This window comes from Stegastes partitus, unplaced genomic scaffold (genome assembly GCF_000690725.1).
Source record: "Stegastes partitus isolate 25-593 unplaced genomic scaffold, Stegastes_partitus-1.0.2 Scaffold1292, whole genome shotgun sequence".
NCBI classification, from domain to species: Eukaryota; Metazoa; Chordata; class Actinopteri; family Pomacentridae; genus Stegastes; species Stegastes partitus.
This window is the reverse complement of record NW_007579023.1, coordinates 1-21,745: the sequence shown is the minus strand read 5'-3', so window position 1 is coordinate 21,745 and position 21,745 is coordinate 1. Positions and strand designations below refer to the sequence as shown.

The 21,745-nt window shown below is 43.2% G+C and overlaps 2 protein-coding genes across 6 annotated transcripts in view; both read right to left on the bottom strand.

The window, feature by feature from the left end:
• LOC103369470 (chloride channel protein 1-like) overlaps positions 1 to 3,781 on the bottom strand; it is a 51,971-nt gene extending 48,190 nt beyond the window's left edge. The window contains exon 1 of the mRNA XM_008298192.1: positions 3,435 to 3,781. Coding sequence (XP_008296414.1) covers positions 3,435 to 3,485 — 51 coding nt within the window. The 5' untranslated portion in view covers positions 3,486 to 3,781. The remainder of the gene's footprint in view (positions 1 to 3,434) is intronic.
• A 4,694-nt stretch (positions 3,782 to 8,475) lies between these two features.
• On the bottom strand, positions 8,476 to 21,366 carry casp2 (caspase 2, apoptosis-related cysteine peptidase). Of its 5 annotated transcripts, none has more exons than XM_008298172.1 (12): positions 21,236 to 21,366; positions 18,748 to 18,904; positions 18,292 to 18,453; positions 17,591 to 17,665; positions 15,987 to 16,056; positions 15,022 to 15,113; positions 14,341 to 14,523; positions 13,986 to 14,114; positions 13,807 to 13,897; positions 13,355 to 13,549; positions 11,130 to 11,239; positions 8,476 to 9,838 (listed from the first exon to the last, which is right to left on the bottom strand). In XM_008298172.1, the coding sequence occupies exons 2-12, from the start codon at positions 18,895 to 18,897 to the stop codon at positions 9,704 to 9,706; spliced, it is 1,392 nt and encodes a 463-aa protein (XP_008296394.1). In that variant the 5' UTR covers positions 18,898 to 18,904; positions 21,236 to 21,366; the 3' UTR covers positions 8,476 to 9,703. The 5 variants fall into 5 exon arrangements, with proteins under 5 accessions (XP_008296394.1, XP_008296396.1, XP_008296397.1 ...); XM_008298174.1 differs by having other exon boundaries at positions 13,367 to 13,549; XM_008298175.1 differs by lacking the exon at positions 17,591 to 17,665.
• Between the last annotated feature and the right edge of the window lie 379 nt (positions 21,367 to 21,745).

Here is a 21,745-nt window from a genome sequence, read left to right as displayed (position 1 = left end):
GGAAAGTGTAAAAACAGAACTTTGATCATGTGTGACGTGTTGTTCCGTCAGAATCCACCAAATCTGAGTTTAAAGCAGCGATTAATCAAAATCACTTAAAAACGCTCCAGAAATAAAATGTTAGTTCCAACCAGAACCATCCTGCCTCCTGGTTCCAGCTGGTTCTCCGTGACCGGCTCATGAAACATTCAGTTTTCAGGTGAGCTGCAGGCAGAACTTCTTCCTCTGTTTCTTGTTTACGTTGGTTTATTGGCGTCCTGTTTAGTTTCTGTTATTAAAGCTTCGCGGTGTGATTCTTTAAACGCAGCTTCAAGCATCTAAACAGTGTGAAGCAGGTGTGTGACACCTTCATTCACTACCAACCTGCAGAAAGAAAAAACTACTTTATCTGACCGGTTATGACTCAGAAATAAATGCAGGTATTTATGTTTTAACTGTTTTATATCCTTTCTTTGTTTTGTGTCTCTTTTTGGTTGTTTTTGGACAGTTTTGTCTCTTTATATCTCATTTTTTGTGGCTTTATGTCTCAGTTTTGTTGCTTTATGTTTGATTTTCCTCTCGTTGTCTCCTCTCTGCTCTGTGGAAACACTGCCTGCAGTTCAACCTGAAAACTGATTTTTTTTCTCACCCGAGTCAGTCGTGGCTTCGTGGTTGCACTTGTAGGATTTTACAGAATCTTGTTTATGCCAGCATTTTTTTTTTTGGGTGAATTTATAAACAAAGTGTGTAATATAAAGAGATTTTTGATGATTGTTGCGGTTTTAAGCTCAGATCTGATTCATTTTCTGGTAGAAGTCGGACATCAGTTGTGCCGAGGATCAGAACTTTTTGTTTTCTGTTGGATCTGCTTCATGCAAACTGTTTATTTTGGGCAGATTTTTAAATACAGACACAGAATAAAGTGATTTTGATGAAATGAAATGATTTTAAGCTCAGATTTGGTTCATTTTATTTCACAGATGATACGTTGACAGACTGATAAACTCATGATTCTGTCAGTTTTTACCATTTCTAGCTGATAAAAGGTGCCATTGTGGCTTTTTTTTTTCACATGAACACTTTGAATGCTGCTTTTTGGGATTCAGAGGTGTAAAAGAAGACCCCAGTCATTTATCAGCGCTTTAAATTTTTCTATTTTTTGCAAACTGAGATGTAAAATAAAGAGATTTAAATGAAATATCAGGATTTTCAGCCCTGGTTTGGTTCATTTTCTTGATGGAGAAGCACGATTAGTTCAAACACTGTATGAATTGTTTTTACTGTTTCTGGCTCGTAAACGGTGTCATTTCTGTGATTTTTAAAGACAAGATTCCTTTAAAGTGGTTGATTTAGTCCCGGTTGATCTTCTCCGAGGACGGTTTTGTCACTGAGACCAGCTCATGAAGGCAAATTTATCCAGTTATTTAAATGCGTTCAACGCTAACGCTCGCTGACAGCACTAAAAACAGAATCTCCCGTCGACTCGGTGTGAATCTGTGAAGCAGCCAAACCATCAGCCTGAACACGAAGAGCAGCACATCCTGCTCTGATCAATAAACAACTGATATCTATTAACGGCTCCACACATAAACTCCTCGCAGCCTCCGGGGCTCTGATTTCTTTCACACCTGGGAGACTTTGAGCTTGTAAACAGTGTGATTAATTCGGACTCTTATTTATATCCGACCTGCGGCTCCGGGAGACGCTGACTCGCTTCGGGCAACCGTCCATCTTCTCGAGAGGAGAAGAGGAGGAAGCGGCGCTCTGTTCTCCAGCTGCTCGACTGTCTGCCCGATAAACAACGAGCGGCGCTGCAGAAAAGAACAGTTTGAAGCGGTGAGTCACTGCAGAGACGAGTCGGACGAAAAAAAGCGAGTCAATGGGGTTTAAATGCCAGCAGACACGCGGAGATGCTGCAGGGACTGATGAGCTGTAAAACAGATGAACCGCAGGATTCAGTGACATGACTTCATCTAACCTGCGTGCTCAGGTTTCTGTATTTAGGTATTTATATCCGCCAACACATGAAAACAGCCTTGACTTTACAAGGCTGCAGCTCCGGCAGCGTACAGGTGTCCCCACAGGAGGAAAAACAAGGATCTAGAAAAGAAAAACAAAAAACAGTCTATCGAAGGGACGACTTTCCATTTATCGCCTTCGCTCGCCAACGTGGGCGGTGAGAAACTGACTTAATGTGTTCGAGGGCTGAACAAATAGATCTGAAGTTGCAGAAATCTCAAGAAAGGAGGCTTGGCGGGAACGAAGCCAAGAGGTGGACGTGAAGAACCACAAAGCTCCAAACAGAAGTGGACTCAGACGCAGAAATGTTGGGATGTCGTAGTTTTTCTGCAGCACAACCCTTCGTTCAGCCACAGACAGCCAACCAACCAGAGAACGCTCACGCCCATCTCATAGAAACTCAAAGTTTTAACAACATTTGACATCAGTAAAAGTGCAGATGATTCAGGTTCAGCTGAGGATTTAGCTGAAGTTCTCGTCTGCGGAGATGAAACCAAACAGCGGTTAAACAAACCAGACCGAAAGGGTTCACAACTAATCCAAAATGAGTTTAAAAAAACATCCAAAGTTTAACTAAATGCAAAACTGAGCCAGAACCTGCAGCCAGTAGAAAGAAACTAAAGTGTAGGAAGGACACAGTGTGATTCTCAGAATAAAGACATTTAAACGACAATTATCTGCTGAGTTTCATCAACGTTTAACCCTCTGAACTCCAGCGTCGTCTGTGCAGCAGTTAGAATTCAATAAATGAGAAGAAAAACTAAAGAGGCGTCACTAACGCTGGAAAAACAGCAACTCTACGCATTTTACTTTTTGTTTTTAATCCATTTCCGTCCTGTTTTGTTGCCTGCAGTCCACCTGAAAGTCTCCACATGACTGTTGGCTACAACCGACTCACTGGTGGCTTCTCGGTCGTGGAGCTCCGAGGTGGTTGTTTTTCAGAGTCTGGTTAAATGTTTGGCAAATGTTTTGAGATAGAATAAAGTTAATTTGAAATATTGGGGTTCAGAGGGTTAAGAAGCAGACTGAAAAAACTGAAAGTCACACAAGAAAGCTGATTAATCTTCATGTTTTTCTACAAGACAGTGTGTCTACATCCAAAAATAAAAAGGTCAAACATGAGTATTTAGTCCGCAGAGGTTTGCAGAAAACAAACAAGAACCAAGACTCTGTGTTGTTTACCGTCACGGTCTGATAAAAAAAAGAAAAAACAAACTGTCTGAATCTGAGACGAAGAGCATCGACCTGACGGGAGGACGAGTTTGTGTGATGCAGCAGAGAAGCGAGGATGAAAACAAACGACCGGGAGCAAAAGTGACGGAGAGAAGGAGCGAAAGCGGCGGGAGATGAAGTTTCAGGTGATGCAGACAGAAGCAGGTGAGGAGAAGTTAGTTTCTCAGACCTCAGCAGGTGGAGGGCGATCGGCGGGGACCTACCAGGGTCTGTTGGTATCTCAGAGCCTTCCTTTGCGACTCATCTGCAGCCATTGACACGCTGTCACTGATCCAAAAATAACCTCGCTGGACACCCCAGCATTTCCACCGGCGTGGAAAACACTCTCACACACTCTCTCACACACACACACACACACTGTTCACAGCAGGTCAGACAAACAGGAAAACATCCTCTGAAGTTTCACGCAGAGAATCAGCAGGCAAAGTCCGTCCAGAGCGAAGGCTGCAGGTGGTCCAGAGATCCATCCAGGACCGAGTGACGCGGAGCAGACCGACGGACAAAGCAGAGCGAAGCCATCTGATGAGGCAGCGAAGGACGCAGCGCTTTCCTTTATTAGAACTGCAGACACCTAATAACACACACACACACACACACACACACACACACACACACAGCTCTGGCCTGGAGAGTGTGTGTGTGTCTGGATGGTGTGTTCTGTTTGGACAGGGGGGGCAGTGGTGGGAGCTGGAAGCCCCCACAGGGCTGCCCCTGCAACGTGAGCAGGAAGGTGCACACGACACCCTGCGACGCTCGCACCTCATCAGCCAATGCAGCGAGGCAATCCCCCCCGACGCTCACATGCTGCTGCTGGTCACCCCGAATGTGCCCTCACGGAGCCAAACTGCCCCAAAATGTGCCCTCTTCAAGGAAAACAGCACCCAATGTACCCTCTTTTTGACTGAAACAGCCCCAAAATGTACCATCTTCAACTGAAACAGTGTCCCAAAGTAAAAACAGGGCCCAAATCTGCCCCCCCAGAGCCAAACAGCCCCAAATGTACCATCTTTTAGAATAAAACATCCCCCAAATCTGTCCCAACAGAGTAAAACAGGCCCAGAATGTACCAAGTTCAAGTAAAACAGCCCCTAATGTGCTCTCTTTTAGAATAAATAGCCCTAAATGTGCCCTCACAGAACCAAACTGCCCCAAATCTGCCCTTCCTGGGTAAAACAGCCCCAAATGTGCCCTCTTTTACATTAAACAGCCCCAAAATGTACCATCTTCGACTAAAACAGCCCCAAATGTACCACCTTCTAGAATAAAACAACCCCTAAATCTGTCCTAACAGAGTAAAACAGGCCCAGATGTGCCCTCTTTTAGAGCAAATAGCCCCAAATGTACCTTCTACACGGTGGCGTGCAGGCAGGTGGGGCAGGTGGGGCAGGTGAGGCAGGTGAGGCAGAGCCGTATCTGTCATCATGGAGAGAAAGAAAATAACAATAAAATAATGTAAATATTCATATTTATCCAGTGATGTGTACTATAAAGTAATTTTTCATTTAGCCTCACCAATATTGATTATTTTTTATTCAAATGTGTGGAAGAGAAGCAGTGAGGCAGTGAGAGCGTGTTGCTGTCTGTACGTCGCCAATAACATGCTTCACACACGTTTAACATATGAACTGAATGTCCATAGTTGAACTGATGTCTGTGTATGTTCCAGGACTGGTGTCACAAAAGATTATTTCAAACCCAAACTATGAAGTGTTTCCATTCAGACGACCAACCAGCTCGTCCACAAAGAGATCCTGCGGTGAGAAGAGGCGTGGACCAATGGTGGCTGCTTCACCATGACAACGCGACAGTTCCTGGTTGAGAAGAACATCTCCGTGCTGGAGCAGCCTCCCTACTCACCACACCTGGCTCCGTGGGATTCTTTCCTCTTCCCCAAGCTCAAGGGGGTCATCAAGGAGACCCGTTTAGAAGACGTGGACGACATCAAGATGACTGTGACGACGGAGCTGAGGAGGATCCCGGAAGAATCCTTCCAGGAGTGCATGGCGGCGTGAAGGCAGAGAAGGCTGGAAACTGTTAGACTCCAGGGAGATTACTTGGAAGGGGAACACTGGTAGTTTGTAGTTTGGATTTGAAATATATCGTTTGTGACACCAGTCCTGGAACTTTTCTGACCCACCTCGCTTTTAAGATGTGTTTAACTCCATCTTCACTCCTGCCAGCTTTTGGACGCCTTCCTATGCTGCTTCCACGTCCACCACAGCACTGAAACGGCTCTTGTCAAAGTCATCAACGACCTCCTCTTCACCTCCGACTCCTTTACCATCCTCCTCCTCCTTCGACACCATTGACCACTCCATGCTACTCAACCGTCTCCAGTCATCCTACTACATCACTGGTGCAGCACTCTCTTGGTTTGAATCCTACCTTTACAACCGCCACCACTACGTCTCCATCAACAACTCTCACACCACCCCTGTTACCCGTGGAGTCCCTCAAGGCTCGATGCTCGGCCCTCTCCTCTTCATTTTCTACATGTTGCCTCGTCTCCAATTTCACCGCTACCCCGATGATACTCAACTCTACATTTCCACCAAAACTACCACCTCAGCCATTCTCTCCACCGTCACAAACTGACATTAAAACCCGGATGGACAAGAACTTCCTCAAATCAAACAGCAAGAAAACAGAACTCATGATCGCTGGACCAAAATCTCTTCTTCCCTCGTGACAGCAAGCTCGGTACAATCTACAATTAGCAAGTGCAGCGATCCATTTGGGTTTTTTTCCCTTAAAAAATAAAAATAAAAAAAACTATCGGACGATTTTATTCAGAAGGAGCAGCGTAAGTAAAGGTAAGACCACGATGAAGTTTTGTGGGCTACAGTTAGTACACAACCCGTAAGCTGCTGCCAATCGAACGGCAAATAAGTCAGTGCCTCACCAGCCACAAACATTGATGCACATCACTGCTTCTACGAGTATAACAGCCCCAAATGTGCCCTCTTTGAGTAAAACAGGGTCTAATGTACCCTCTTTGAGTAAGACAGGGTCTAACGTGCCCTCTTTGAGTAAAACAGGGTCTAATGTGCCCTCTTTGAGTAAAACAGCACCCTATCTGCTGCAGCGCAAACTGATCTGCATGCTGCTGAAGGTTCAGGTAACCAGGAATGAATGTGCATCAGTGAGTTGAAGGATAAACAACCAGAGAACGTTCACATGGAGTTTACAGAAACTTAAAGATTTTCTAAAAGTGTCACTGAAAAGTTTTTTTTTTAATCAGATGTGGAGGATTCAGGTTCAGATGTGGATTCAGTTAAAGCTCTTGTTCAACAACGACCGAACAAATGGACCTAAAAACTGTCCCAGATGACTTTAAACTTCTTCCACGTTCTGTCAACACGTCACGCCGGTTTGCTGACGTCCAAACTATTAAATCTGTAGAGACTCTTGGACACTGTGAGGTCAAAACCTGCCACAACAAACTCGTCCAAAGTGAGTTTGAAACCTCCCCCCCGAACGCTGACGAGTTAATCTGCGGTTCCTGCGCCGGTTCCTCCTCCGGGCCCGATGCCGCTCTGACAACCACAAAGACACACAAACACTGGCAGATCCCTTTTAGCTCCGCCCCCCGCTTTGTGGTCCACACGCTAGCGCATAGCAGGGCTAATCTCACAGCTACACCGCAGAAATGTGTTACTCTGAGCGGCGGCCTGTGAATGACTGAGGACAGCTGGCCGGGCCTCCATCTGATACACTCAGGACATTATCAGCGGGGCAGGCAGACGTCCTGATCGCGGCGAGGAGAGACCTGAGCACAGCGGAATAGTGGGGATCCAGTTATACTACACCTGAGACCGACGACAACACACACAAACACGGCAACAAGGAGGATCAAGTAAAGTGGAGCAGCCACGGTGCACATTCAGGCAGCCGGCATTCAGCCTGTGAACCCCGAAACCTGCCGAGAATGTCTGGAAACACACAAAAACAACAGGCAGGAAGGGCAAAAAGAGAAAGACTGTCACCTATCGGACGGTTCTTGATGTTTTTCTACTGAAAAAATTAACTAAATCTGAGCTTACAATTGTGACATTCATCAAAAATCCCTTTAAATTACACAAAAATAAACTGCTGGTACAAACAAGATTCTGCAAAAACCTACAAGTGCAACCACGAAGCCACGACCGACTCAGCTGTGACCGACGGTTGGTTGAGAAAAAGTTCAGTTTTCAGGTTGAACTGCAGGCAGTGTTTCCACAGAGCAGAGAGGAGACGACGAGAGGCTGAGAGGAAAATCAAACAGAAAACAACAAAACTGAGACAAAAATAACAAAAAAGGGGAAAAAACAAGACGTAACACACGCAAATGAGACACAAAACTACAAAAATGAGACACTAAATGACAAAAAAATGGCCCAAAGTGATCACAAAGAGACACAAAACAAAAGAAATAACATACAGTTGTCTCAGAATTTGTGACTGGAGTCTTCTTCTAAACCTCTAAATCCTAAAAAGCAGCTTTCAAAGGCGTGTTTGCATGAGAAGCTGCCACAATGGCACCAGAATCAAACAGAAAGAATCATGAGTTTATCAGTCTGTCAACGTATCATCTGTGAACTAAAATGAACCAAATCTGAGCTTAAAATCATTTTATTTCATCAAAATCACTTTATTCTGTGTCTGTATTTAAAAATCTGCCCAAAATAAACAGTTTGCATGAAGCAGATCCAACAGAAAACCAAAAAATTCTGATCCTCGGCACAACTGATGTCCGACTTCTACCAGAAAATGAACCAGATCTGAGCTTAAAACCACAACATTCATCAAAAATCTCTTTATATTACACACTTTGTTTAAATGAGAGGAAAATCAAACATAAATCAACAAAACTGAGACAAAAACCTCCAAAAATTAGATATAAAATGACAAAACGGAGACACAAAGAGACAAAACTGTCCAAAAAACAACAAAAACAGAGACGGGAGATAAAACTGTCTCACAGAATTAGTAAGACGAGTTAAACATCTGTAGTGTTTTTTCCAGTGTTGTTCTGTTGCTTCCAGGGTTTTAATCAATCGTTAAAAGGTTTTTTCTTTCTTACTTTCGTCAGTCTGTGTCCTACTGAGAAGTTCTCTCTCCTTCTTCATGCTTGTTCTGTTTCCGTAGAGCTGCAGGATTTTACATCGCAGTGAAAAACGAACCCACAGTGAAGAACCAACACATGCATGATAAACCCCCCACAGTGACATACATGCAGCTTTAAGAAATCAAACTTCAAACTGGTCTTGATTAAAACTCATGGTCCGTTTATTGTGCAGAACATTTGGCAGTCGTCGGTGTTGACAGAAATTAAATCCCTCCCTGCCTAGAACCTCAACAGAACCTGGCAGCAAATATCTGAACCTCTCTCTCTTTTTAATTCAGTGTGTTCATTATAATAATAAAACCAGAACAGAGGAGGAGTGAGCAGCTCCGGACCGGGACTCTCTCACACAGCATGTTTCCACCACAACACTGCTGTAAACGAGCCCGCCGTGCCGGCTCGGGGCTTTTCTAGGAGCCGTCGCCGCTCAGAGCCTCGAGGAAACACGCTTCTCTGCTGCCAAACGAACACAATATACTGTGGAAGCACGGCCACGGTCATAAATTCATCCTACAGATCATCCTCGCATGGCACCGGCTGCCGTAGGAAACTGCATATTGGCTATGGAAGACTTTCAAACGTACTGTAAGCAGCTCCAGTAAAATACGACCGGCAGGAAGAAACACTAGAGTGAGTGTAAAGGTCGGAGTTCATACTGTAGGTGAGCGACCCTACATGTAGCACCAAGTCCAGCCCACCACCACCACCACAGGAGCAGGAGAAACTCTGGATGTCCTGACTGAACATCCGCAAGACGAGATAAATGACTGAATACTTAAATAATCCTTCTGGAAGCTGCCCTCTAGCTGCTTTTCCTCGTTATAAAAGGTAAAAAACTCTCATTTAAACAGTCCAGAACCTCATACGTTTAGCTGAGTGTAACTACTGTCTGCAATCACGACGATATAAAGCTCATTCAGATAAAGCGAATAATGAAACAGAGGCGGTGAAGTGCTTTAGTCTCTACTGTGCTGCCCCCTGCAGGTCGCAGCGCCAACAACACGGAATGATCACAAACATTATGTACAAATAAAAAGGCTTAAAAATCCTTATAAAAACAATGTCATACAAAATAAAGCCACAAAAATAGATCTGTGTACAAAATACATCTTAAAAAAAAAAGAGGGACCTGTGAAACCGCGAAAGGATTAGCGTGTAAACCCTCTAACTGGCATCGACACAGACACAGCACACACGTGAGCGCTTTGTATGCTAATAAGTCGTCCGTTTGCGACGACATGTAGATTAACGTAAGCCTCCCTCTCCAGGATTTGTGTGTCTGTGGTTGGTAACGGGGGGGAATGTGTGGCAGGCAGTCGAACTGAGGAATGATCCGCGTGCGTTCATCCCAATGTGCGTTTTTGCATATCAATACTGGGGCTGGTACTTGGGGAACAGGTAGAGGTCTTTGCACAGCGAGCTGGTGAACTCGGACATCTCTTTGCAGCGATGGTGGGCGGTTCCCGGGGCGTAGCCTTCCCTCTCCTTGATGCGACCGTTCACCTGGAGACAGAGCAACAAAAACAATGGGATGAGGCCTTTGAGGAGACAAAGCCCCTTTCAGACAGGAGATATGGAACATTTCTGGCTTCATCCGTCCGTTAAAGTCATTCAGACAGAGGTCGCGTTTCTATTAAAGCTCCTCACGGCTTCGTTCAGACACACAAACCACATTTAGAGACACAACAGTCAGATCAGACAACACACCAAGCGATGTATGACACACTATCAAGATTAATCGATTTTAACAATTAAAAATTTAGCAAATGTACCAGCTGTAGTACCTGGTTGTTCCACCAGGTGGCGCCTCTTACTGTTTAATACTGTAGAGACCAGAGGAGGCGTCACGGCCGGAGCTTGAGGCGAGCAGAGGTTCGCTGAATCAACATCGCTTCAAGCCAGGAGCTAGCTGACTGTGACAATTTAGATATGTAATGTCTACAGGGCTCAAACTGTGTCATTGATTATTGATTAGTGGGCTGCTAACTATTGGTTGAGGAGATTATTAAAGACCTACATGTCTAATCTAAACAGCTGCTGATCAAAGTGTCCAAACAACTTGCAGCCCAGTTTATTTCTGAAACTGAAAGGACGAAATTGTGACGTACACGGCAGCTGTTAGATCCTGATTCATGCTGCCTCCATGTCAGGGATCGTTTAGAATCATTACTGATTAATAAAGTTACTGCCGTTACAAATGTGCACAACAATTTGTCTTTGGAGATGCTCAGGAATCCTGTTGTTGTCTGACGTTGCAGGTATTTAATAAACGCAGAGGAAATAGTCCTAAACAGCCAGAAGCAACAAACTGAACTCAGATTCACACGTCTAATGCAAAGACAGGGAGCCACACAGTGTGACGGATTCTGGTCCGGACTGATCCTCTCTCAGGGATAATTATTATCAAAATGTGCCGTCTAATGCTGCCGGTATTCAGTAAACTCAGAGAATCCTAAACAGCAGGAAGCAACAAAGTTCAGATTCAGACTCTCAGATTTCATTCATTATTTAAGCTGCTAGTGTTTTATTTTCAAGGATTTAGTAGTTTTCTGTCGATGTGAACTCGTAGAGCAAAGTGAGTTAGAACGACGTGTTGGGATTTGTTTGGATGCATTTTGGTGCTAAAATGTGGGAAAATCCTTCAAATCACCTCATAGACCTCAAACTATGTGTTAATGTTCAGACTTTAAAGTGAAATGTTTCTCGGTCCGACAACTTCAGCAGCTGGTGTTCATTTGAAACACATTCACAGAACAGGGTGCAGGTTTAACGACAAAGGGAACACGGGGTTCACCTGCACCAGGATGTCCGCCAGGTGAGTGTCTCTGGCGTGGAGGCGGAGCGCCGTGTTCAGCTCCTGGATGAACCAGGACCCTCTCTTGGTGTTCCTCATGGCTGCGGTGCCTTGAGGAGGAACAGATCAGACAACATAACGGCTGAATACATCAGGAGGATGTTAGAGCGACGCCTCCTAAAAACAATCAATAATCACATCTACCTCAGTGACATTCATTTATTTTTCAAGCACACGTCTGCACGCAATCCATCTTTAAAATAATAAACACAATCAAGCATTTGGATCCACGCTAAGATTCATTTAGCGATCGATGGCAGGAACGCTGCACTTTTAGTTTAGTTTTGGTTCTTTTACAGCAAAATCTATACTTTAGTTCTCCGCTGTGTTAAATGAATCAAACGTGTTCCTGCCTTATTCACTCCGTCTCCATCCTTCTGCTCTGCTTTAATTTATCTTTGATCAGAGTTTTTAACCCTCTGAATCCCAAACCCTGTTGAAAAGGAAAGTTTTTCTTTTTTAAAATGCCAAAATGACACCACGTATAGTAGCAATAAAACTGTAAAAAGCAGAAAGACTCATCTGATTTTAATGATCTGACAGTTCTTCAGGAAAACAAATCACCAAATCTGAGCTGAAAGTTGTACAGATTGTTTAAAGAAGTCTGTAAAAATGTAAATATTTAATATCTACAGCACGTAGAGAGAAATCGACGAGAAGGAGACAAAACTGTCCCAAAGACAGAAGAAATGACAGAAAACGACAAAAGCAAAACTCAAAAAGACACGAAACGAGAAAAACAAGACATAAAATGAGAAAAATGACACACAACAGAAAAGTGACAAAACTGTCATGAAGATGCGTAAAGCGAAGCAAAACAACAGAAAGGAGACGAAAAAAAACGTTCCAACAACAAAAACAAGAAAGAAAACAAACACAAAACACATAAAACTACTAAAATGAGACAAAGAACAAGAAAAAATAGGTATCAAGGTGAAGCAAAACAGAAACGTGATTTAAAAAATAAATGTTCCAAAGAGACACGAAACAACAAAAACAAAACACAAAAATGACCAGAGACGAAAATTGCAATGAGAAAAACGACATGTACAGAAAAGCGACAAAACTGTCATGAAGATGCATAAAACTACTAAAAAGGCAGGTAGAACAATGAACATGAGGCTATAAAGTGAAGCAAAACAATAGAAAGGAGTAAAAAAAATGTCCCAAAGAGACACGAAACAACAAAAACAAGAAAGAACACAACAGAAAAAAAGATAAACTGCCTCTCAGAGTCTGTAAAAACTTAAAAAGTGAAATATCTGCAGCATGCTGAGCCCCCAAACATCTGTGGACTCTTGGAAACATGTTGGACATGATGAGTCCAGGTTTTTACATTTTCAGAACATAAATAATGAAATAAATGTTTCCTCACTCCAGAGCTCCAGACTGTGACCACATCTGTGACCTGGTTATGAGAGCGTGTCAGTTTAAACTTCAAGCATTTGCGTGAACGATGATCATTTCGCTGTTTTGTTGTCGCTTCAACCAGCAGACAGCTACTGCGCTAGGTGATGGAAAGTATAACTTTTATTTCCTCCGTCTGTCAGTCTGTTCCTGCCTGATGCGTAAAACGAGCTACTGAGCTGATGTTCTTCAGCCAAACCAGAGCTGGAGGTCCAACTCCTGATGATCAGAATGCAGGTCCAGCAGGAGCACACTGAGCCGGTGAGCTAGCTAATGACACGGCTAACGCAGTCGCAGGGCTGCACAATTAAATTAACGATTAACTGCAGTCTATTTTAAAACAGTGTGTGTGGATGAACTCACTCGGTTTCATCTTGGACAAATCTGACTTTAGAACACTTTATTTTACTCTTTTCAAACTAATTTTTGGTCCCACGACGGTCTGAGCACCCAGCAGCATCTACAGCAGCCTGCAATGTGAGGCGTTTAGGGAACATCGGTAATTATAGCGTCTATGATATGATATATGACTTCCGCGCTTTTATTTTTTTCAAGATTTATGCATCTCTGGTTCTCTCTTCTTCTTCATGTTGTTCTGGTTCCACAGAGCTGCTGGACTTTATGTAGCAGAGAAAAACAAACACCAGAAAACTGCTCACAGTTCTGACGTTTAACACCTTTTACTCTTCACTCAATGACTAGCGCTGCACATTTCATGAACTAATCCAGCACATAAAAGCAAACGAGGATAAACTTACAAATTCTCTGACCTTTGAGAGAAGCGAAGCCACAGATCATGTCGGACCTCTGGGGCAGTTTGATCCTGGGCCTCCCCAGGTCTCCCCTCTGCCGGGAGTCGCCCTGCCCTTCCCTCCCGGCGTCCCGCTGCTCACAGCTGGGCGAGCTGGTCCTCGCCGGGCCATCGATCTGCTCCACGCCGCAGTCCATCTCATCTGGAAGAAAGGGTTTCAGTTCAGCCCCGAACGTCCAGCAGCTCTTTGATAACAAACTGTCACACACGAGAGCTGAAGCACTTTAAAAGGACTCGGTTTGTCTTGTTAGAAACTTGTGTTGGTCGTGTGTTTAATCTAAAACAACAGGTCAACACAGAAAGAGCCGTGTTTTAGTTGCTCTGTCGTTTTCCACCAGGACGTCTCTGGTTCCATCACAGATGTACTGGAACGGTGCGCTGACAGACGCTGAGTCTTACCTCCTCTGCAGGCCTGGATGAAAAACATCTTTGGTTTGTTTTGCAGCAGCGGACAGTGAGCGTTGTCGAAGGCCTCAAACACCCAGTCCAGCTGAAACGGACCGAACGATATGTCAGGAAAAAAACCCAAAAAGACGACATCACTAACATCAGCGCAGGCGACCGAGGTAGAAACCGACCTGCAGCAGCTGTCCGTCCGTCCCGTACACGGCTCCGTCCACTCCATGAGAGAGCAAACACACCACGCAGCTGTCCACCGTCCGGTGCTCCGGACGTCTGCAGAAACTCTCGATGCACGTCCTCATGCCCTTCACACAGATGGAGAAGAGCCAAAGTGGGCACATGTAGGTGAAGTCAACAGGTTCTCCTCCATAAACTGTTAAAATGATCTTCTCACAATGTGTTTAAGCAGTTAGATGTGAAATATGTTTTAATCTAGAAATAAAAATCGAGAGATGCCACCATCATAAAGTCTCTAAAGGCATCCTCTCCCCCCCCCCACACCTGGTTCAGTGCTCCATTCAGGTGTCTTACCTGAGCTGTGAGGTCTCTGTGAACAGCGACCAGGTAGTCCAGCTCTGTGAACACCTTCCTGAGCACCTCGTCGTCCACCTCGCCTCCCTTCCTGGGGTCCAGCTCAGGAGCGGCGTGAGAGTCGAAGGTCACGTTGCTGATGACCAGAGCGAAGCCGCGAGGAGACGAAGTCATTCTGTAGGACTGGAGACGAAAGAGAAAAGATGAAGTCATTCTGGTCTGAGAAAATCAAAGGAAGTGGTTCAGCGGTCTGTGGTTTCTCACGACATGCACGTACAAACGTTTCTCTAATGTTTACACCAGAGTCTTGAGGACTGTTATCCACTAATTTGAACAGAAAGACAACAAGAACGTCTAATGTTAGATTTCTGATAGATTATGTTCACTATCATCTAATACAATAAGAGCTAACCAGCCAGTATTATTATAAAAGGCCGACTAGCTGACTTTATGTCAACAGTGTTATGATGTGTTAGCGCTGGCTAACTAGCTTACATTCTTTGCTACAGTCGGCTAAACATCCCCCTGATTTATTGGTATTTTTATGTCATGCATTCACGTGGCAGCTTACAAACACTACACTGTGCTGCGTATGCGCTCGGATCCAAACAGCTTGTTTCTCCAGGAGGCTCCAGGTGAGTCATAACAGACCTGCTGAGCTCACCTGGTGAAGGAATTTACCTGCTGGCAGTGTGAGAGGTAAAAGTCAGGAGCGCAGGGGAGGACGGGAGTGGTGATGGGACTGTCGGCATCCAGGCTGAACTCCATGGAGTCTGCAGAAAACACAAACACACACACACAGACACACACACACAACATGGAGGTAAAATCACCTGTCAGCTCGCAAGTTTTCATTTATTATCAAGTTAATCATCTACAAGACGAGGCATTTATATAGAAGGAAAATTACGCTTGAGATTCGTCTGTTGTACAATAAAAGTAAAGGTTAAACTTCTTTGACTTGTGAAATGTAAGTGAGGCTGCAGGTCCTTCGAAGGATTGAACTCAGTTATATCACAACATGTCATTTCAAGGCTCTTTACACACTAAAGTTTCCAAACTAAGATGTCTCACTTTAATCTCCAGGAAGCTTTTGTTGTCTCAGGAATGTAGAGTTTAAATAGCAGCATACGGTTGAGCTTACAAAGTGTTTACAACCAGTGTTGTCATAACTAAGCTGTAACTCTGAGGTCTCTCATATTCTACACAGCACTACATTTACCAGAGTGTTTGTTTTCCTGTTTGAGGATGTGAGTTGGTGTAATATTTCCCTGACAACAATCACAGCTCGAACCTCTGCCTGCTCCAAATCAAACCGCTCACTCAGAGCGCTCAGACCGCCGAAGGCTCCAGCTGGCAGTGATGTAACGACAAACTTTGTGCGACAAAGCAGCGGGTGAGTCACCGTTTGGGCGTGGCGCCTGCAGACGGCGGCAGCCTCACAGTTCTCACTGATAAGAGTTCAAACGCTGAACAGACTGAACTCACTGAGCAGCTGCTGGATATGAAGAGTTCTCTTGTCAGCGTGTATTCGGTTAAAACCAGACGGCAGGTACACACTTTGGTCCAGATTCCACCTGGTGTCTCCGGGGAGACGAACACAGAACACAGAAACCCGGCTGAACCTGAATCAAACAGCGGCTCACCTTGAGTCCTCAGTCGCTTCGGCGAAACTTCCTCCTGAGTTGGAAGTGGAAGAGAGGAGTCCACGGACCTCTGAAATCAGAAAGACAGAAGCTGCTGAACACAGCCGGGCAGATAAAGCTGCTGTTGATGTGACATCTGTATTCCCAAATTAACTATCATCCTGTCAGCTGCTGGTTTCCTCCGCAGAGCGTCTGGATGTAAAACACGATGCATTCTGTGTGTTGCCTGTTTCTCTGCTTTCTCTGGAGCTGCTCACCTCACGGTTCTCCTCTCTGTCTACTGAGGACGTCTACAAAACACCACCAAGCTGAAGCTCAACATTCATTCTCCTCAAACTGTGAACAACTTTAACAGACATTCTGTAGGACAAAGGTTTCCTCAGGGATGGGCGTTTGTATTTTAACGATTGTTTGAGGGTCGGGAGGTTTGAGTTACTTCCACAGTAAAATATATTACACAGCGTTTAACTAAAACAATCACAATTTTCTGGATTTACTCTGAATACTTTCTCCACTGCTGCCAGCTCCGTTTATCGAGGTGAACAAACACTTAGTTTCCCTGAATAATATGATTTAATTTAGTTTTTAAAAAATGAAATAAAATAAACAAAACGTGAAAATCTGGCAGCAAGTGGGCCAGAAACAAAATTGTGAAATAGCAGTGGAAAAACTTTTTAATTTAACAAGTTTTACCACAAAAAGTAAAATATTACGAGACCTCCAGGTAGAACAGAGTGATAAATGTTTTAATATGGGCATGTTTTTCCAAACTGTATCTTTAATAGATGCTGAGATATTGTCAAAATGGGGCAATTTGTACAAAAAAGTATTTTCTACATGTGGCACAAAGCTCACAGAAACCATTTTAAATATCCAGATGATGATAAAAAGCTGTTTTTAACACAGTATATTTAAATCTAGTGTGAGTGAAATGTGCTTAAAACCCATAAGCAGAACCTAAGTTAATATTTCTTGATGATTTCTTTGGAATTTTGGATCCCAACTTTGCTTCTCCTGACATTAGTTTTTATTCTGTGTTAGCGTTTATGTGAGACATAAACAGGGTCACTGTGTGTCAACTTAGCCAAGGTGAGAATCTGTTTAAACTCTGTAGGAATGATCTTTGGCATCTGAATATGACATCTGCCCACTTTTTAGCTGAAATTCCAACATTTTCTCAACTTTCCACTCAATGGAAATTTTCACTAAATCTCTCGTAGGTTGGAAACTGAGCCAGATGCCACTTTGAGACGTCCACATCTCTTGACGTATACGTCCTGGAGTCTTCACTTGTTCACGAGATGTTCACCAGACATTTCTGGTGAACGGAGAGAATGCAGCGAATTCTGGAAATCGAGACTCAATTTCTTGCTTAAGACCTCTCAAATTCTGGATTTGTTTGAAAATCGCAAATAAAATGAGTAGAAATGAGAGTTATGGCCAATTAAAGTTGGACATCTTGAATCATGGGCAGACTGATGAAGTTTGGGAGGTGTGCCAAGTTTCAATGCTGCAAAGTTTGAAGAGATCCTGAGATGGTCCAGCAACACAGAATGACCCGACAGTGAAGATCCTGTCAGGGATCAGAGGAACCATCAGCTCACCTCCCTCTTCTTCTCTGGTCTCTCCATGACCAGCCGCCCTGACTTTCCCTCTGGTTCCTCCTCAGGCTCAATATTCTGTGAGAAACAGTCCAACACCTGCAGTCAGTCTAAAAAGTCTCCCCAAGACTAGACTCCTACACGACCAAACCGCTTCTCTGTGATGTTTTGAGGGAAACATATTTTTATGCTGTTTGTTTGTATCATCTCACAGACTCTTTGTTTTTCTATCAGGGACTGCATTTGATTTTCTGAGCGAAAACAGTTTCCTTATCTAATACAGTTCCTATTATCTAATGCAGGTTCTTTACTGTGTATTTTACAGCTTCACTGTTGCTCCATGTTAACCCAGAAAATGGAGGAGATGCTTCAAACGTGCAGTGAAAGGTTTGTACCCAACCCTAAACCGGGAACCAAGTAATTCTGGTGGCGAACCTTCATCAAGCATCTAACGTGTAAAAGCGTCTAACAAAGCTTGACATTTTCCTAATTTGTTTATTTCTGAGATGTGAACTCTGCTCTTCTGGATGAGAGTCTGGTCAAACTGGGCACTTTTCCACAGGTCACAAATTAGATTTACTTCAAAACAAAATTACGTTGCCCTCAAAACATATCTGGGAATGCAGCGTACGTGTACAGGAATGTGTTTTTGTGCAGACAGGTTTGGTATCCTGTAGCTCTGTGTGGTCAGTTTATTAACTCACATCGACCTGCGTCTCTCTCTCGGGCGACTGGGTCAGAAGGTCGCACAGATGCTGCTGTTGGGTTTCTCTGAGGGCCGAGCAGAAGCTGCTGAAGGCTCGAGGTCCTCGCTTCGGCAAAAGCAGCAGCAGACGCCAGCTGCGTTTCTGAGACGTCTGATCCGCCTACAGGAGAAGAGATCGAGTCAGAAAACTGAAGAGCAAGGAGAACGGTTTAGTCCCATCACATGCCCAACATGAGGGATGAACAATGAGCTGATATCAAATCAAAAACTAAGAAGTTCGCATTAAATGTGCTGCAAATCAAATTAAATCACGATATCGGTCAGATAATTTGCCAACAGAGGTCACAAGGCGGTTGGACTCTCAGCTGGGTAAACCAGGTGTAACCGCCGGGCCGAACGGTGACCAGAACCGCTCCCACCTCGCCGACAGCTCAGAGAGCGCGGGTCAACGTACCAGGATCTCCTCCGCCATGCTCTCCGTCAGGATGTCGTCGGCCAGCAGCGACTGAATGAGCAGCTCGTCCACCACCAGCTGTTTGCAGAGAACCGCCGAACGCCTCCGCAGGGCCTGTCGGTCCCGGTCCAACATGCCGCACTCCAGCATGTTCCGTCTGCAGGACAACAGCACACGGGAATAGCAGAGACGAGCAGACCTGGACTCAAATGTTTCTCATAAAGTCTGCCGGCAGCAGACGTGGTTTTACATCACTGTCCTCTGATACATAAATACCAACAAAAGCCGTGATAATTAATACCTAATGGTACTAAAGGGGGAAACAGTAGACGGGTACGTCAACAATGAAAGGACAAGCAGAGAAGAACACTATAAAAACACTTTTACATTTAGAAAACGCTCAGAGAAGAGAATTTAAAGTAATATTACTGTAATATGTTTATACAGACGGCTTCTTCTAACATGGATTCATTTTATTCTTATAACACACATTTTTGCTGTTGCTCTGACTTTTTTTTTTTTACTTTGAGAAACACACAATAACCAATATACGTGTGCTCTAAGTGTGCAAATGGAAATAACTTGTAAATTTTTGTCTGTCACGTCTACAGGCATCAGATTTAGCATGTATTTAGCATGCATTCATAGTGTTGGGAGACTTTATGTATGAAAACTTTTTCTCCCAGACCATTTAAATGAGACACAAACACAATAAAATCCATGATATTAACTTTGATAACACTAAAAGATATTATATGTTATTTTAAAATGTTGGAATCATAACTCACAATTACAGAAATAGGTTTAATTAAGATGTGTAGTCAAGTTACTGCTGTTTAAAGAGCACCAATGTTATGGTTAAGATCATACAATATTACACAAAATATAAAGCTAAATTTACTTAACAAGCTTGAATATTAAAGTTAAGACTCTACAGTGTAAATAATCACACACACTTACCTGACTAACCTAATTAAGTATGTAAATTTACCAAAAATAATTTAAGTATTGCAGTTAACACTTTGCAATATTGTAAAAAAACACAAGTTTGAATTCATCGAATAAATTTAAACAATAACGGTTCAACTTTACACGAAAGGGAGGGAATAAAAGTAGAAGTGAACTAGAAGTTAACATTAAAAACACAAAGTACATCCTCACAAGAAAGGAAGACGAGAGACTTTTAAAACTATACTGACATCTACAAAGCACTGCTTCTCAGGGAAACACTGAGATTATTATTTGTTTTTTATTTAGCGTGTTGCATCGCAGGGATTTTAATGGGTGAGCTGTTTCTCCTGCACTATATTGATTAGATTAGATCAGATAGAACTGTATTGATCCCTTTGGTGGGGTACCTCGGGGAAATTGTGGTTCTAAAAGTAGAACAACACCGACAGACGGAGACAATAGTAACACGTCAATTAAAAAACAGGAAACTACTAGGAAGAACAGCACTGTGTGATAATAAAAATAATAATATTATTCTGTATAATATATGATAACAATTAGTGTAATTATAGGTAAATATATGTGAATATATAAAATACAAATGTGTATCAAATCTATATTTCAAAGATAAAATACATATGTACACATCACACAACAACACAACACAGTGACAATATGAATATACAGTCTAATGTGTTCATATCCTCCCATTAAAGAAGGAAAAAACTGCTTCAGTCACTGAAATAAGTTGAAATTGACAAAAGTAAGAATAAATAAAAATTTTATGAAAATCATGACATTGCTCAAAAGCAACGTCTTATTTCACTAAATTATAATTTAGCATTTTAAAAAAAAATGTATTATTACTTTTATCAGTTTCTAGTTATTTGACTGACTGTTGTGAGTTTTGCCTTTTCTTTAATAGAAGGGTCTGAATACAAAGGGTTGCTCACCCAAATTACTATATAATGTCATAAATAATAATCTAGAGGACAAAACAGTCCAGCTGTAAGATAAAACGGACAAACTGAGCTCTTACTTATAAATCAGACTATTTCCACACAGAATCTATATTTTTTTTTACTCTGACATGAACGGAAAATGGTGAACTTGTCAGGTTAAAATATAAACGCTGCTGGACCTGACTGGACCTTCCGTGTGATCAGAACCCGAACTTCTGCACATGAAGTGTTTTTATGTTTTAGCTGCTTGCTGTTGTGTAGCTGTTGGCTTTAAAATGACATTAACATAGTGGCGATAAAAGTACCTGTCAGAGGCAGGAAAAGTCACCGAGCACAGCGAGCCAAACAGTGCAGGTGTAAATCACACACAGCTACCGATAAGAATACAAAAACAGGAATAAATCGATAACGATATCTAGAAATCAGCACTTCAAGTCGCTGCCAGCAGAGTTTTATTGACGCTAAACTCACCGACGGTGGCTAATTAGCGATGCTAGCTAGCTAACAGGCTAACTTTGACTTTTTCTCGCGTTGGAGCGGGTTTAGTTTAAATCTCCCCCAAACCGCGTTCTTACCGTTTTTCTGCTCCTGCAACAGAGTGTCGAACCGCGAAGACAAACACCCGCAAAATCGTCACCGTGTCTGTCACAGCTTCACGCAAATTAGCGACATCCTCGGCTCCGCAAAACAACTTCCGCGGGTCTCACAGCTGCAACGGAGGGGGGCGGGGCCACACGGTCACAAGTAGGAATTGTGACCAATGAGAGCGTCGCAAAAGATGAGTGGCGTTTCTAGTAGCCAATCAGCGGGCATCATAGAGCCGTCGCCCCCTGTGGTAAAGTCTTGTACAGTAGTGATATGTGAGGATTTGAATTTGAATCTGTTTCTGTAAATCAGCAGCCAATTGATAAGAAGCTCAGTGAAGAAACAAACATCCCTTTGATACAGAGATAGGCTTTTAAAAGAACAGGAAGGACTGATTCTATAAACAGTTGTATTTAAAATGTTGGAATCACAACTCACAATTATGGAAAAGGGTTTAATTAAGACGTGTAGTCAAGTTACTGCTGGTTAAAGAGCACATT

Excerpts from the sequence above, each read along its gene's own strand:
- casp2 (XM_008298172.1), bottom strand. The coding sequence starts at position 18,897 with ATGCTGGAGTGCGGCATGTTGGACCGGGACCGACAGGCCCTGCGGAGG. Across the intron at positions 16,057-17,590 it reads GACCAGAGAAGAAGAGGGAG|AGGTCCGTGGACTCCTCTCT; the intron begins GTGAGCTGATGG and ends TTCTGATTTCAG. Across the intron at positions 14,524-15,021 it reads ACCTCTCACACTGCCAGCAG|TCCTACAGAATGACTTCGTC; the intron begins GTAAATTCCTTC and ends TTTCGTCTCCAG.